Here is a 14,145-nt window from a genome sequence, read left to right as displayed (position 1 = left end):
AGGGGGTTTCCAGGTGGAGGAGTTCCAGCAGGTAACTCAGGGTGGACAGGCAGCAGCAGGGTGGTGGTTGTGGAGGAATCCAGGGGCTAGGCCTACAGGTGGATCAGACTCTCAGAGAGAGGTCAGAGCTGGTTCTAGGAGGAAGGAAGAGATGGAAGAGGCGTCAGGAACAAGTAAAACACTTGAGACACAGCACTAAGAGCTAGAGTGTACCACTGTAGAAGCGGAACCATCTGGCATCTTCTTCCGGGAAGCCACTCCTATTTAAGGCCCTTGCTGATTGGAGATGATGAGCACCAGCTGGATCCCATCAGCCTGCCACCCTGAGAATGTAGAGAAAACACTCCCCTGCAGAACCCAACACGTATAGTATACTAAAATATACTATTAGTTGTAATTTAATACTATTTAAATACTACTAAAGTATACTAAGCACAAAATTAGTTGTTCCAAAATAGTACAGTTTAAGTACATCGATAAAAGTATACTATAGTATACTTTTTTTTCACCTGGGTAGTCTTTCATAAAACATTTTCATCATAAACCTTCAAAGTCAAGCTGAGTCATGGCTAGTCATTAATCACAAGTGGAGTTGGTGATATTCCTCACAGCCGAGGCATATCAGTAAATTCTGTAAAGAACGCCACCACTGGACTTTAGACCAGTCCAACATCAGTATGTGGCCTCACAAATGTGCTTCTGGTAGAATGGTAAAGATCCCCATAAACACTCCTAAACCTTGTGGACAGCCTTCACAGAAGAGTGGAAGCTGTTTTAGCTGCAAAAGTTAGACCATCATATTGAACCCTATGGATCAGGAATGGGATGTCACTTAAACTCATATGTGAGTCAAGGCAGGTGAGCGAATACTTTTGGCAATATAGTGTACGTCACCACCACAACAGACCCTCTACTCTAGAAGTGGTTTCTACTTCAAAAAATATCTATGTACTCCTAGCACTTATTCCAATCATGTCAAACAAGTAGGTGTCTTAGAAAAACTGCGTATTCCATTAATATTTCACCAAACAATGCCTGTAGTTCTGTTTTATATGAGAAGAATGACTAAATTATTGTCAATTTAAATTTGGTATAGTTGTTGTTTGGGTGGAAGGTTGGAGTGGATTATTTCAATTCCCTTTATTTTCATTGGAGAAACTTGTTTTCACATAGAAATATTCAAGACGCAAAAGACCTATTCCTCCAGATTGAGTTTGCATACAGAACTTTTGCTGCACTTGTATTACAATTCCGTTTGGTTAATTCAATTCATACAAGTTCATTCTAATACAATCCAGCCAGAGAAGATTCATTTTAAAATATTGCTGCTTTCACCAGTGAACTACTCTTGCATTACTCATGTTTGAAGCTGTTGTTATATGGGACAAAATTATAGTCTTCTGTGTAAAAGACTATAATGTACACAGGTTTTCACGTGGTGTTATATCAACATGCAGGGCAAAGTTAACTTGTGCATTTGGTTTAAAAGATGAATTGCAAGATGCACAGTTTTTATGGTCTAAACCTTAAATTCTAACTAGACCATATTTAATATTCCTCTGTGAGCTGCTTTTTTTAAAATAACGGTAATGGAGTAAGAAACAGAATAGCTATACTGACAGATTTAAAGAAAAATAAAGAAGAGTCCAAGACAAACAGAGCTGTGGAATGAAGGCCTCAGTTAAAACCAACACAGCTCCACACACACTCATCTCTGGATTTAGTTTCCTTTCTCCAGTGCATCGTTCACATCTGTTTTTCTAAATCTTGACTTATTTCTCTATCTTTCTTCACCGAATTAAGATCAATGATGCCACATAATATCAAAGCACATATTTTTGCTGAGGTCATCAGTTTTCAAATAAGAAAATGAAAACAGTGAAAATTTAGGCTTGCTTTGATCTGTTGCGATCAGGTAAGATTTCCATATGGAACCTTTGTTATCTGCTTGGGATAAATCATTCACTATGTCTGTTTTCTCCTTTTATGTGATATCTCTGCTGTCAGTGAAAAGGCTTACATGTAAAAAAAATCTCCTACACTTAAAGCTTTGATTCCTTTTTTGAAGTCTTTAATGTGTTTATACTGCAGTCAGGCATAAAGCATCTGTTCTGTGGAACTGATTTCTGCCTGTATATTATGTTGGAATGTGGTGGAGGTGTTTTGAGTCCAAACCAATATGTTGGAGCTGTCTGACCAAGTTAGCCTCTGTTCCTTTAGAGGCACAGCAGTAGTTCCACAACCACTGTTTAYACTATTAGTGAGCAATAGGAAGTTCTGGCTACAGAAAATCGTGTTGCCCAAATCTGGGCTTTCCAGCCTTTATGGTGGCATCAGCATTTTCTGCGTAGCAACAAAACATATTTCACACTGATGTTCAACAGTTGATTTTGCATAGCTTGTACTTGCCAGTTTAGCTACTTGTTACTTTTTTCTGCTACTGTGTACTTTCTCATTAATGCTGCACTTTTAGTTCTACTGGGAGGGAAACATAAATCCACTTGTAATGTTATTGCATTAGTATTTTCACTACCCAGTTATTCTAAAAATGAAATATACCTACTTTCACTTCTAGCGTTTTGTGCACTGTGATATAAGATGTATGCCAGAGATTCAACAGTGCACCTTTCTGCTTGTGTTAGCTAACTATTAGCCAGGTTCATCACCAACCGTCAAGAAGTGTGAAAACTTCTGTTACTACCACGGGTGTGATGATGAATTAAGCTTATAAATGAAGCAATCACTGATATTGGGCTCACAACAAGGAGACAAGATAACATTTTAGAAATACAGACAATCCCTATTGTTTTGTTTCCATAAAGTAAAGGTTTCATGAATATCAAATACAGCAGACTTGAGATGTCAGGTAGTGGTGAAAAAAAAATAAATACATAAATAAAACTAAGAACAAAAGCTTACAAGACAAAAAAATAAGCCAAATAAGAACACAAGCCATAAGTCTGGGGGTGTAGGGATGGAAGAGATGGCAGGGAACAGATGGGAAAAATAACAGGCGTAGACAAGACGGAGAGAAGCAAGGAGTGGCTGAGAATGAGGTGCTTAAGTACTGGGAGGTTGAATGTTGGACAAAAGACCCGAGCTAATGAGCAAGGAGAGAGCAGAAGGCAGGCTGAGGAGAGAGGAAGAGGAGGTGGCACATGGGTTGAGGGAGAGCACACTGGGAACTATTAAATTAATCTAACAAAATAACTAGACATAAGAAACATAATAAAAAATTTGATTAACTAAGAAAAGGACTAGACACAAGAAATGAACATAGCTAGAATCACTAAGACATTGAAGTAAAAATAGAAACAAGTCATAACTAATAGAAAAAACTAAGGAAAACAACATAATAATCAATCCACTTAACAACTCAGGATCCAAACATCAGTAGAGATTTTTAATCTCCAAATTAAGGAAATGTTTCCATATTACTAAGTTTAGTAATAAGGAAACATATTACTAAACTCATAAAAATTCCCCCATAAAAATTCTTGTTGTTGTCAAGTGTTTTTTTCCCCCATCTTACAGAGAAGCAGTGGTGGAGGGCACTCTGACCCATCCTTTTGCACTAACATTGTCTAAGGAGACGTTATACTGGACTGACTGGCAGACTCGCTCCATCCATGCCTGTAACAAACACAGTGGAGACAAAACCAGAGAGATCCTCAGTGGGATTTATTCTCCAATGGACATCCAGGTTCTGGAGCCTTATCGACAGCCATACAGTAAGTGGAATGTTCTACCTATGTTTAACGGTCAATGTAACACTGAATCGAGTATTAGTGTTTGAACATATTAAGTATTTGATTAATTAACTATTTGCTAAATGAGAAATGTTGCTGTTGATCCTAACTTATACTAATGATTAGAGATGACAGATGAGCTGTTATTTTGTGTTTAGGTCAGCCTCCTGCTGTGATTAGGAAGAAAAGACAGCTGTTGTGGTTGGTCTGGTTGTTTGCAGTATAGGACTGAGGAGTGAAGCAGTTTTTCTAACACAAAATTAATGTTTATATTTGAATTTTGTACGAGGTCAGGTCAGAGAATATCTGTGTTATTTTTAAATAAACTTAAACACTCTTTATGAAACCRAACCAGAAACCTCTCTGCTTTTGATTTTTAGTGCACACCAGTGTGCCTGTGTAGAGCCTCCTCTTCAGAAACTATTCTCACATTCAGTTTTTTTGGCACTAATTATAATTCGTCAGTAGTCGTGACCAGTAGTGTTTTTGTCTGGATTATTAGATTTTTCTTTGGACATAAATGATGTATTGAAATTCCGATGAAATCTAAAGGTTTTCCAAATTTTTGACAAAAAAAACAACAAAAGTTCATAATTTATCTATTAATGACTATTCACGTTATAAAAAAGCATATTGCACCCTAGTTCATATTTTCACTTTATCAAGCCTAATCTTTCTTAGTTGTTAATTTCTGTGTTTTCCTTTGTATTATTTCAGTTCAGACTCCATGCAGCAACGATAACGGAGGCTGCAGTCACCTCTGCCTGCTCTCTCCACTCCAGCCTTTCTACAGCTGCGCCTGTCCCACGGGAGTCCAGCTTAAAGCAGATGGAAAGACATGCAAGCCAGGTATGTGTCTGACTTCCATTAGTACAAACCTAAACTGCAAGTCCACTCACTTTAGTAGTAACTTTGTTATTTTAGAGTTCGTTTTACTGCATTTAAAAAAATGGTTGCTGCAGCTATGGCAGAGGCAATGAATGCACTAAGCTTAAAAACCATGATAGGATTACAAGAGCAAAAAATATTTATATACCACGATAGCAATCAGATAAATCTTCAAAAGTGCAGTTTGACTAAAACATTCCACTTGAAGCTTTGTGTTTCCTAAAACATTCAGGAAAAGAAAAGGAGAAATGGGGAAGAATGGATACAATGATGTTGATAAGGACCAGAGATTTGATTGGTTGTTCAGTTAGCCTGGGTTTTAGGCTAAGCTAAGTGGCTCATTGACTCTGGAGTAGTTTCACAGTGAGGGATGATTAAGACTGAAGGAGTATGAAGAAAGGTTTGGAGGATGATYGGCAATGAGGATAGTTCAGCAGAGATGAGTTGGGAGGGAGTGTTCCCAGAGCGTTTGGAGGGCCCTTTTTATTTTTTGTTAATTTGATTGCATAACTAGTGGTTTATCCAACAATCTGTGAGATTTTAGTCCCTGACAGTGATACTGATTCTGCCTCGGTCCTGGGTGATGTGTTTGGCTGAGGCTCATCCAACCGCCGTGTGGCAGAGACCTGAGCACAGTGCTGATCTAACTCTGGACTGCTGGATAGAAACAGAGTGACAGCCTTGTGAAACACAGTTAGGCCTGTTTGGGAGCAGAGAAGGTTCTGATGCTGTAACTCCTGCAGAGATAAAGTGGCATTTGAACTAGAGCTGCTWCCTGAAGGCCATTGCTGATGATGGGTCGTGTCTGTGCAGTTCTGTAGCTCTTTTCCCTGAMTAAGAATTATTTGCAAGTTAAGCTCACCCAGGAAAAAAAATTAAACATTACAAGTTCGCATCCAGTGTATATCATGGTGTCATTCAGAAATAAACATGCTGATGATGTATATGCATCATATTTTAATGTTTTAATTTTTAGAACAGAAAATGACTGAAGGATTTTCTATTAAGACTATGTTTGTAGTTGCTGCCACTTAAACCTCTATAAGAGTGGTGTGTGTGTGTGTGTGTGTGTGTGTGTGTGTGTGTGTGTGTGTGTGTGTGTGTGTGTTTGTGTGTTTGTGTGTGTGTGCGTGCGCGCGTGTGCGTGTGTGTTATCTCTCTCCCAAACTTATTTTAACATATTAAATTTATGATGAAGTAGCTGAAAAGCTCTAGGAAGAAGATTATTCTTCTTTGAAGGAATCAAATGGATTTTAGCAGTATCTGCAGATGACTGAAATAATCAGTGTGTCAGTGTATGGTATCGCTGAACCTAGAGGTGTCTTTGGTGTTGGAGTGTGACGTGGCACCGGGACCATCATCCTGAAAATCTGTAGAGACATCTCAGAAAACACACGGACTCTCAAATTGACCAGCTGCCATATTGATTCCCACGATGTTAAAACAAAGGAGCCTTATTATGCAAAAAGTAAATACTGAGTAAAGGTTTGTGTGTGTGTCTCTGAGGCTAGGCAATAAATCTGAATGAGGCATGCCAACCAATCGCCTGGCCACTGTTGACAATAAAAACAACAATGCTTTATTGTGTCAGCCTGCAGTTTGGGCGAATGTCTGTTGCGTATGTGCCCCTAATTTGTTTTGCTTGGCTGGTTAAATTGAAGTGTTTGTTATTGTTCTGGCAGTAGAGACGGAGCATGTGTGTGCGTGCGTGTGTGTTTATTTGACTCTTAGTCAGTGGTCTTGAAGGGTCTTTAAAGGAAGTGAAGCAAAGATGAGAGCTGAAGTGCAGATGCTTTTTCTCCTCTATTCACCGTCTCCCTTGATATTTCCTGGCTGGTTTTCCTCATTTAGGCCGGATTGTTCACCTCTCTGTGTGGAATGTGATTGGGATCTTGTTGGCCAACATTTAATTAGATATGAAAGGCCAGTCAGAACAAGAAAAACCCTTTAATTTGTAGGAGTGGTGTGTATACTGTGGCTCAGAGCTATTTAATGTTTTGAAGACACAGACATAAAGTTTTGTTGCAAATGATTGATTTTCAGTGGTTTGAACAGAAGAATATAAAACTGTGTAAGCTTTCAGGGAAAGTGACAACTACAAACAACATGTGATCGAGGTGCAGTTTGAAGTAACAGGTTGTTTTGACAGAATCTGAAATCCACAATAAATTCAAACTTGCCTCCAGAGGTTTTTTTTATAAAATGCATTTTTAAAAAAACTTTCTACATTTTATGTCTTATTATTATTGTTACTGGTATTAATTAGGACTTATTACTCATATAAAGATTTAACTTGTTAAACTATCAAAATAAATAAAAAGCAAATGTAATGTAGGGCTGACAATTTGAACTGAATGAGATGGTTACATATTGATGGTCCTCAACATGAAGATGAATTGTATCTTGATCAGGTGCAGAGCAGGTTTTGCTGCTGGCTAGACGGACAGACCTGAGGAGAATCTCACTTGATCTGCCAGATTTCACTGACATAGTGCTACAGGTGAATACACTCACACACACACACCAACAATACTGTTGGACTTTGTTGTAAGAGTGAGGCTCTGAGGTTTTTATCACTCTTCTCATGCAGGTTCATGACATTCGACATGCTATTGCCATAGACTATGACCCGGTTGAAGGTTTTGTCTACTGGACAGATGATGAGGTTCGGGCCATACGAAGATCTTACATTGATGGCAGCAATGCCACAATACTGGTTAACATGGACATCAACCACCCAGATGGTATTGCTGTTGACTGGGTGGCCAGAAACCTTTACTGGACTGACACTGGCACTGATCGGATTGAGGTACAGAACTATTTCTTATCTCAGTTCTTTACAACTGGACAGAGATGACACTTTATGTGACAGTAAACATGTCATTGCACTTCTTTTTATTATTGCTGTGTGCTGTTTTAGGTTACCAGACTAAATGGAACATCACGAAAAATTTTGATTTCGGAGGACCTAGAGGAACCCAGAGCCATTGTTCTGGATCCTGTTAATGGGTAGATGTCGTTTGTCTGAATTTGTCACAGCTGGATCTCTCCATCTTTATTTAAATAAAACAGCTTTGATTTGATCCCTTTCAAAATAATTCCTTATCCTAACACTAAAAGTTCCTGCAAAATGCCATTGATTGCCTGTTGAAGCAGATTTAAAATACACTAACAAAATTAATGACAAAAATAAGTGATTGGCAGCCATCAGTAAAATAAAAGAACCCATGGCTTTCTTGGTTGCATGTTTGCTGATATCTATAACTGATGTCTGTCTTCTCACATTGACTCATTTTTTTCAGTTTTATGTACTGGACTGATTGGGGTCAGCATCCTAAGATTGAGAGAGCAAACCTGGATGGAACAGCTCGGGTGGTCCTGCTCAACAGCTCTCTTGGCTGGCCCAATGGATTAGCCATAGACTACACAGCAGGGAAGCTTTACTGGGGAGATGCTAAAACTGACAAGATAGAGGTAAGTCAATCAGCATGTGGCCTCTTTCAGCTGCTTGGCTGGTCAAGAAATATATGTAACACAAGAGGAAAGAAAGATGAATTTTAACTGGATTATCATTAACTCCAATGGAATGAGAGGAAATGGCAAAGCAGCCGAGCGACTCAGTTTATCTGTAAACTGCAATGAGTTTCTGCTTTCAGACTACTGAACACTCAAAATTACAAATACCCTTCACAACAGGCATTGAGTATATTAGTGTACTGCTGGGCCACAGGAACCGACTACTGTGGCTGAGCTGATAAAAGTAATTGTCTGGCACTTGGGAAGATTCAAGATCAAATCCAGCTGTCCCTGGTAAATGCCCTCGGGCAAGCACTGAAGTTTGCACTGACCACTGATCTGTGAAGGCCTTGTAGTGTTGAGGTACTCTGACTGGTCGGTGAGATTCCAGAAAAGTGCTTATGAATTAGCCACATACCCATGAAATCACTCTAGAGAATGTCATTACTCTCTCAACATAATACATATGTTTTTATTTAACTGATTTCTTAGAAAGCAATAAACTAATGCAGAGCCTTTCAGAGAATCCCAGGACAAAAAGTAGAAACGACTAAAATGAACCACCGTTAGATTTTACTGTAAGCTCCAGAAGTGTTCCACAGGAACTGAGAACATTCACGAGAGAAAGGGGGAATGAGAGGCAGGAGGATTTTTTTGTGCCAGTGTCTTTATTCATGGCTGAACAAAAGCAACCTGTTAAACACAGTAGAAGTAGCCTACACAGGCATACTGGTGTGCAGAGCTGACAGAGGTGGAGAAGTTTGTGACAATGAACAGAAAAACCACAGCAGAGGTAAATAAAGCAACAGTCAGCAAGAAAAGACCAGGACATATGACGAAGCTTGTACAGTCCTTGGGTTTACTGTGAGTGCAAACATTTCTGCACGTTTTATCTCTTCTGATTAGCTAGGATATGAGCAATGCAAGTTTGCAATTTTTGCACTGAAATGTTCCTTTTCAAATTCCTTTTTGAAAAGGAATAAACTATTGAAGCAGACAAGTCACCAATGTTTACAGTTTTAAAAAGTTTGCAGTCTGAAATGTACATACCAGTGATTCATTTGCACTTTCTGTTTTGAGGATCCAGTGCTGACTATTTCTGCTCCTGACATTATCCAGGGGTGTCAAACTCCAGTCCTCAAGGGCCACTGTCCTTCAGTTTTTAGATGTGCCACAGGTACAAAACAGGCCCGCAGCCTCAAAGAGTGAACCCACAAACTGGAATGAAATGGCTTAATTACTTCCTTCTTGTGTAGATAACTTCTCCAGAGCCTTGCTAATGGCCTAATTATTCTATTCAGGTGGTGCAGCAGAGGCACATCAAAATGTTGCAGGGCAGKGGCCCTCCAGGACTGGAGTTTGACACCTGTAGTCTATACCATTGGAGCGGTATGCATATTTTTATGGTTTTCAGTCATAGAAACCCATTTACACCTGGAAAATGATAACTGATTTATTAGTGGTAAACGTATCCATTTAAAATTTATTTCTAATCACAGTATTTGTCAGATACTGCACAAGAAGACAATGTTGGCCAGAAAATGTGTTAAGGATAAGTTACAAGAACTCCCAAAGCATTGCTGGAAGAACAGAATTATGTCATCTTGTTCTTGCAGCCACAGAGAGGGAAGACATTTCTCTGTTTTTGCAGAAAATATATGAGCATTGACAAAACAACTTGAGTTTAAGTTTGAACCATTTATCATCACTCTCAACTCTTTCTCAATCTGATCTTTGACACACACTGAGATGTTAAGCAGACATAAAATTCTGACACATGTTGGGACGACAGTGTTAAACTGATTATTTTGCAACTTAAGTTGATGTGTTTTGAAAAGTATTTTAGTAGGTGCAAATATGAAGTAATATCATGCCTTATTTGAAATTTGAGTCCCAGCGATGTTGATAACAAATGTATAAACTATTTATGTCTCTTTGTTGCATCTGTTGTGTGTGTTGAGTTAACTGTTGGATAAGTGTAAAAAMATGTCTTGTTTGCTATGGCACAACATTAGCAGGGGCTAAATACCTGCAGCTACAGCAGGGCTGATTGATGCAGGACTAAATGCCAACTGAAAACTTTCCCACAGCACTAAAAGCCAGATGTTAGCAGGATTGTTAACTATAGGGAAAGAGGTTTGGAAAATAGAGAACAATAAATTGAGGTGGGGTTTGGGGAGTTTTTTATACTGCCCTCCCCCTGCTGCTCCAAAGCTTCTAGATCCCTTTGAGAAAGTGATCTTTGTTCTCCTTCATTCTCCCAACATCAATACATCTCCTCTTCTTTTACAACATGTTTTACACTTCGTTTGTCTTTGTTTTTCGATTTTCTCCTGTTCCTGTTGGATCGTTTTTTTCTTCCACCAGACTTTGGCCGTGGTGTCCCTGTAACTCTGTGACCATATTTCTCAATGTTTCCTTGTGTTAATGTTTGCTACTTGCATAGCAGCAGAGAGAGAAGGGAGAAGAGTGCAACAAAACAGTGAATAGCCAAGTTTCTGGCTGAATGCTTACCAATTGAAAAGGGGCGGCTGCTCTGTCTCACCCTTCCTCCCACCCTCTGTCAGGGTGAAAGGAGCCACTTCAAAACCCCTTTTCCCACATTTTAACAATGTTTTTATTTTGCTGAAATGAAATAGCTGATAAAGGTGAAGATATTTTCAGTGTTTGACTCTTGTGGTTGTTTATGGGTTGCTCTGATTTTTGATAAAGTTTATGCACTAAAACCCCACGGTGTGATTTGCCCGTGGGGTACTGCTGAAGAAGGATACGTGAAGTTTAATAAAACTTTCGCTTTCTATTGAGAAACAATTACTTCCTGGTGCCATGGGCTGCGTTGAGGTTTTAAATTTTACCGAATCGCTCTCGTAAAATTAGCATGACATAAGTAACACAAGAAGCTTACAGGAACCATCCAACACTGCAAAGAGAGAATAGCTGATCCAAACGATGCAGCTGTTAATGTTAATTCAGTGTTTTGCCATTGCTAGAACTACAATCAGACTACATTCTTAATTAGCGCTGAAAATCAACGTCATTGTTCATAACTTCTTCTTCTATTTGCTGACTGGCCTGGTAGGAAATCGACTGGAGAGAATCCAAGTCAAGGGGACAAAACCCAGACTGTGCTGGAAGTGAGAACTTTTTTTCGAGTGGAATTGCACCAGAACGGAATGACCAGGGTACTTAAAAACAGCAGAGCAAGTATCTGGAGTTCATAAATACTAGTCTGTGTTAAAAAATATTGTAAATGTCTAGAACAAATCTTGCAATTCGGTGTAGGARTGTAACAAGATCTCAGTGCTATGCTGCCAAAATGTTATGGTGTTGACATGAGTGTGAAAGAATTGTTCTGAGGCTTATTATGTAATGATCAATYTTAACCCTTTAGCAGTCATCCTTAAAACACTTCAATGTGCCCTTGAGCAGTGTTTTTCAACCACTGTGCCGCCGTGAGTGATCGTCAGGTGTGCCGTGGAAATTATCCAATTTCAGCTGCGGTACCGTATTTTCGGACTAAGCCGCTACTTTTTTCCTAAGCTTTGAACCATGCGGCTTATAGCCCGGTGAGGCTTTTCTGTTGATTTTTCTTCAACCACCGGGGGGCTCTTTAGCAGGAAGTGAATCATTAGAAGTCAAAATTGTAAATCAAAGAAGGACACGCTGATTTTCATTTAGAACAAGCACATGCTAGCAGCAGGCACGACAGAGAAATGTTTTTAAACTGTCGATCTGGCAGTACAGGGGGGAAATAGAGCCGCAGCACGTAAACTCGGCGTGACCGAAACCATGGTTTGGCTTTGGAGACGGAGTGCTGCGTCCTTAATATATCCAGCAGATTTATTATGACTCAGCCCTCTGCCTGGTCTTTATGGGAAACCAAGAGCAGCAGAGATACCAGCGGCTTATAGTATGGTGCGCTTTATAGTCCGGTAATTGGTCTTAAAAGATTTTTTGAAAATGAATGAATTATCTGCAAATAATGCCATCTTCAAGTGTCTGCTGTAGTAGTGACTAGCGGCGTAATCATGTAATTTTCTTACCACTAGATGGCAGTAGGTACAGAGCATTTTACATTAAAACAAGAGAATTAGTGATGCATGGATGTTACAGGTAGCGGTGAGAGCACTGAATCTATCAAGACTGTGATGACAGAGAAGCTCAGCAGTAGTTGGAAAGAACATGGGTCCATTTCCCACAACATATCTGTGTGAAGTGAGCTTCTCAAGCCTGGCTACTATAAAAACTAAAAACAGAGAGAGACTGAGAGCTGTTGAGGAAGARCTTTGTCTTTCTTCAATTTCTGCCAGGAAATCAGCTCCGTTTTCATCTAAACATGCACAGGTTTCACACTAGGTGGGTAAAATATACAGATTTTGACATTTTGTACATGCAACTCTTCATATTGTCACACCGAATATGAAGTGAAATATTTCCCAAATATTATTGCTTCTTTCAGAATAAGAATTATTTTCTGTATTCCGGCTATAAGAATGCTTGTGGATTAGTTTRTAAAACACTTTGAAGTTTTCTACAACTTCTTTAAATTTAAGACCACAGTGTTGTGGCTGTTCAGGTGTATTTTTGAAGTGGACATGTTAAGTGCAATTTGAAATAAGAAATGTAAAATATGATAAAAAATAATTTTTGTGTTTATTTGATTTCTATTTAAGACACTTTGATAAGAATGACTATACAGTAGGCGGCTACAGAGTATCTTTGTTTACATTTTTGGTTGGTGGTGTGCCTTGTGATTTTTTTTCAATTAAAACAATGTACCTTCGCTCAAAAAAGGTTGAAAAACGCTGCCCTTGAGGACACTGGAATCCTCCTGATAGTGAAGGGTTTTAAATAAATAAATATTAAAAAAACATGGTATGTGTGTAAATTGTGTCAGTTTAAATAAAAACATCTTGGATCAAGAAATATCAAAAACGCCAGATGTTAAAATTGGATATGCTGATCAGAACACAAAAGTCATGGATTAAAGCCTCTGAGCTGAAACCATTAACTTTTGAGCAACTTACCCTTGTTGTTTTGTACTGCATGTGTACACCTTTTAAGTGTAACTAAACCCGATGTAAACACACAACCCTGAATACGAAATTATTATTTTTTTATTCCACCAAAGTGGGTGGTGTCGAGACACTGAGGGGCGTGGCCAAGTGTGGGGATGAACGGTGGGGGTGAAGCACTGGGTGTAATCAGGACAAGAGCAGACAGACTCATCCACCAGGTCATGTCTGCATGTTTGCAGTCAACAACAATCACCCTACTGTTATCAACTCCGTGACTTTCTTGCTATATTTAGCAACATTTCACACAAAAAATTTTATATCCGACAAAATCTGAATGAGCAGGTCAGGCTTTTTAAAGATTGGCAATCAGTGATCAGCCAGAAAACTGCAATCGGTGCAGCCCTATCAAAAACAGCTCTCGCCTCATTCCCATCTAACTTATAAACAGTATAAGTACAGGGGTGCTGTGGTAGCGCAGGGGCAAGTCGTGACCCACAYATTGAGGCTTTAGTCCTCATGGCGATTCCCGGCCTGGTGAGATTTGCCGCATGTCTTCCCCCTCTCTCTGATTACCCTGTTTCCTGTTAACTTTAAAATGAAGGCCATTAGAGCCAACAAAACTTTTTAAAAAAAACAATATTACATTACAACTGTTACTCGCCCAACCAGTCTACATGTGTTTTGTGGACTTGGAGAAGGCGTTCGACCGTGTCCCWCGGGKGGCCCTGTGGGGGATACTCCGGGAGTATGGGGTACCKGGCCCTTTGATACGGGCTGTCAGGTCCCTGTATGACCGGTGTCAGAGTCTGGTCTGGTCCGCAATGCGCAATTACTGCCGAGTAATGCCGAGTAATGCTCGACTTACTCGGCAGTAAGTCGAGCCCGACTTACTGCCGGGCTCGTTTCCGGTGAGAGTTGGACTCCGCCAAGGCTGCCCTTTGTCACCGATTCTGTTCATTACTTTTATGGACAGA

At 39.5% G+C, this 14,145-nt stretch overlaps 1 protein-coding gene across 1 annotated transcript in view; it reads left to right on the top strand.

Moving 5' to 3' along the window:
• The window catches only part of lrp5 (low density lipoprotein receptor-related protein 5), a 59,276-nt gene that overhangs the window by 20,723 nt on the left and 24,408 nt on the right, over positions 1-14,145 (top strand). Inside the window, exons 6-11 of the mRNA XM_008410912.2 lie at positions 3,535-3,731; positions 4,467-4,598; positions 7,049-7,137; positions 7,228-7,446; positions 7,558-7,646; positions 7,940-8,111. Of these exons, the coding sequence (XP_008409134.1) occupies positions 3,535-3,731; positions 4,467-4,598; positions 7,049-7,137; positions 7,228-7,446; positions 7,558-7,646; positions 7,940-8,111 (898 nt within the window). The remainder of the gene's footprint in view (positions 1-3,534; positions 3,732-4,466; positions 4,599-7,048; positions 7,138-7,227; positions 7,447-7,557; positions 7,647-7,939; positions 8,112-14,145) is intronic.

This window comes from Poecilia reticulata, linkage group LG6 (genome assembly GCF_000633615.1).
Source record: "Poecilia reticulata strain Guanapo linkage group LG6, Guppy_female_1.0+MT, whole genome shotgun sequence".
NCBI lineage: Eukaryota > Metazoa > Chordata > Actinopteri > Cyprinodontiformes > Poeciliidae > Poecilia > Poecilia reticulata.
This window is presented reverse-complemented; position numbering and strand designations above follow the sequence as displayed.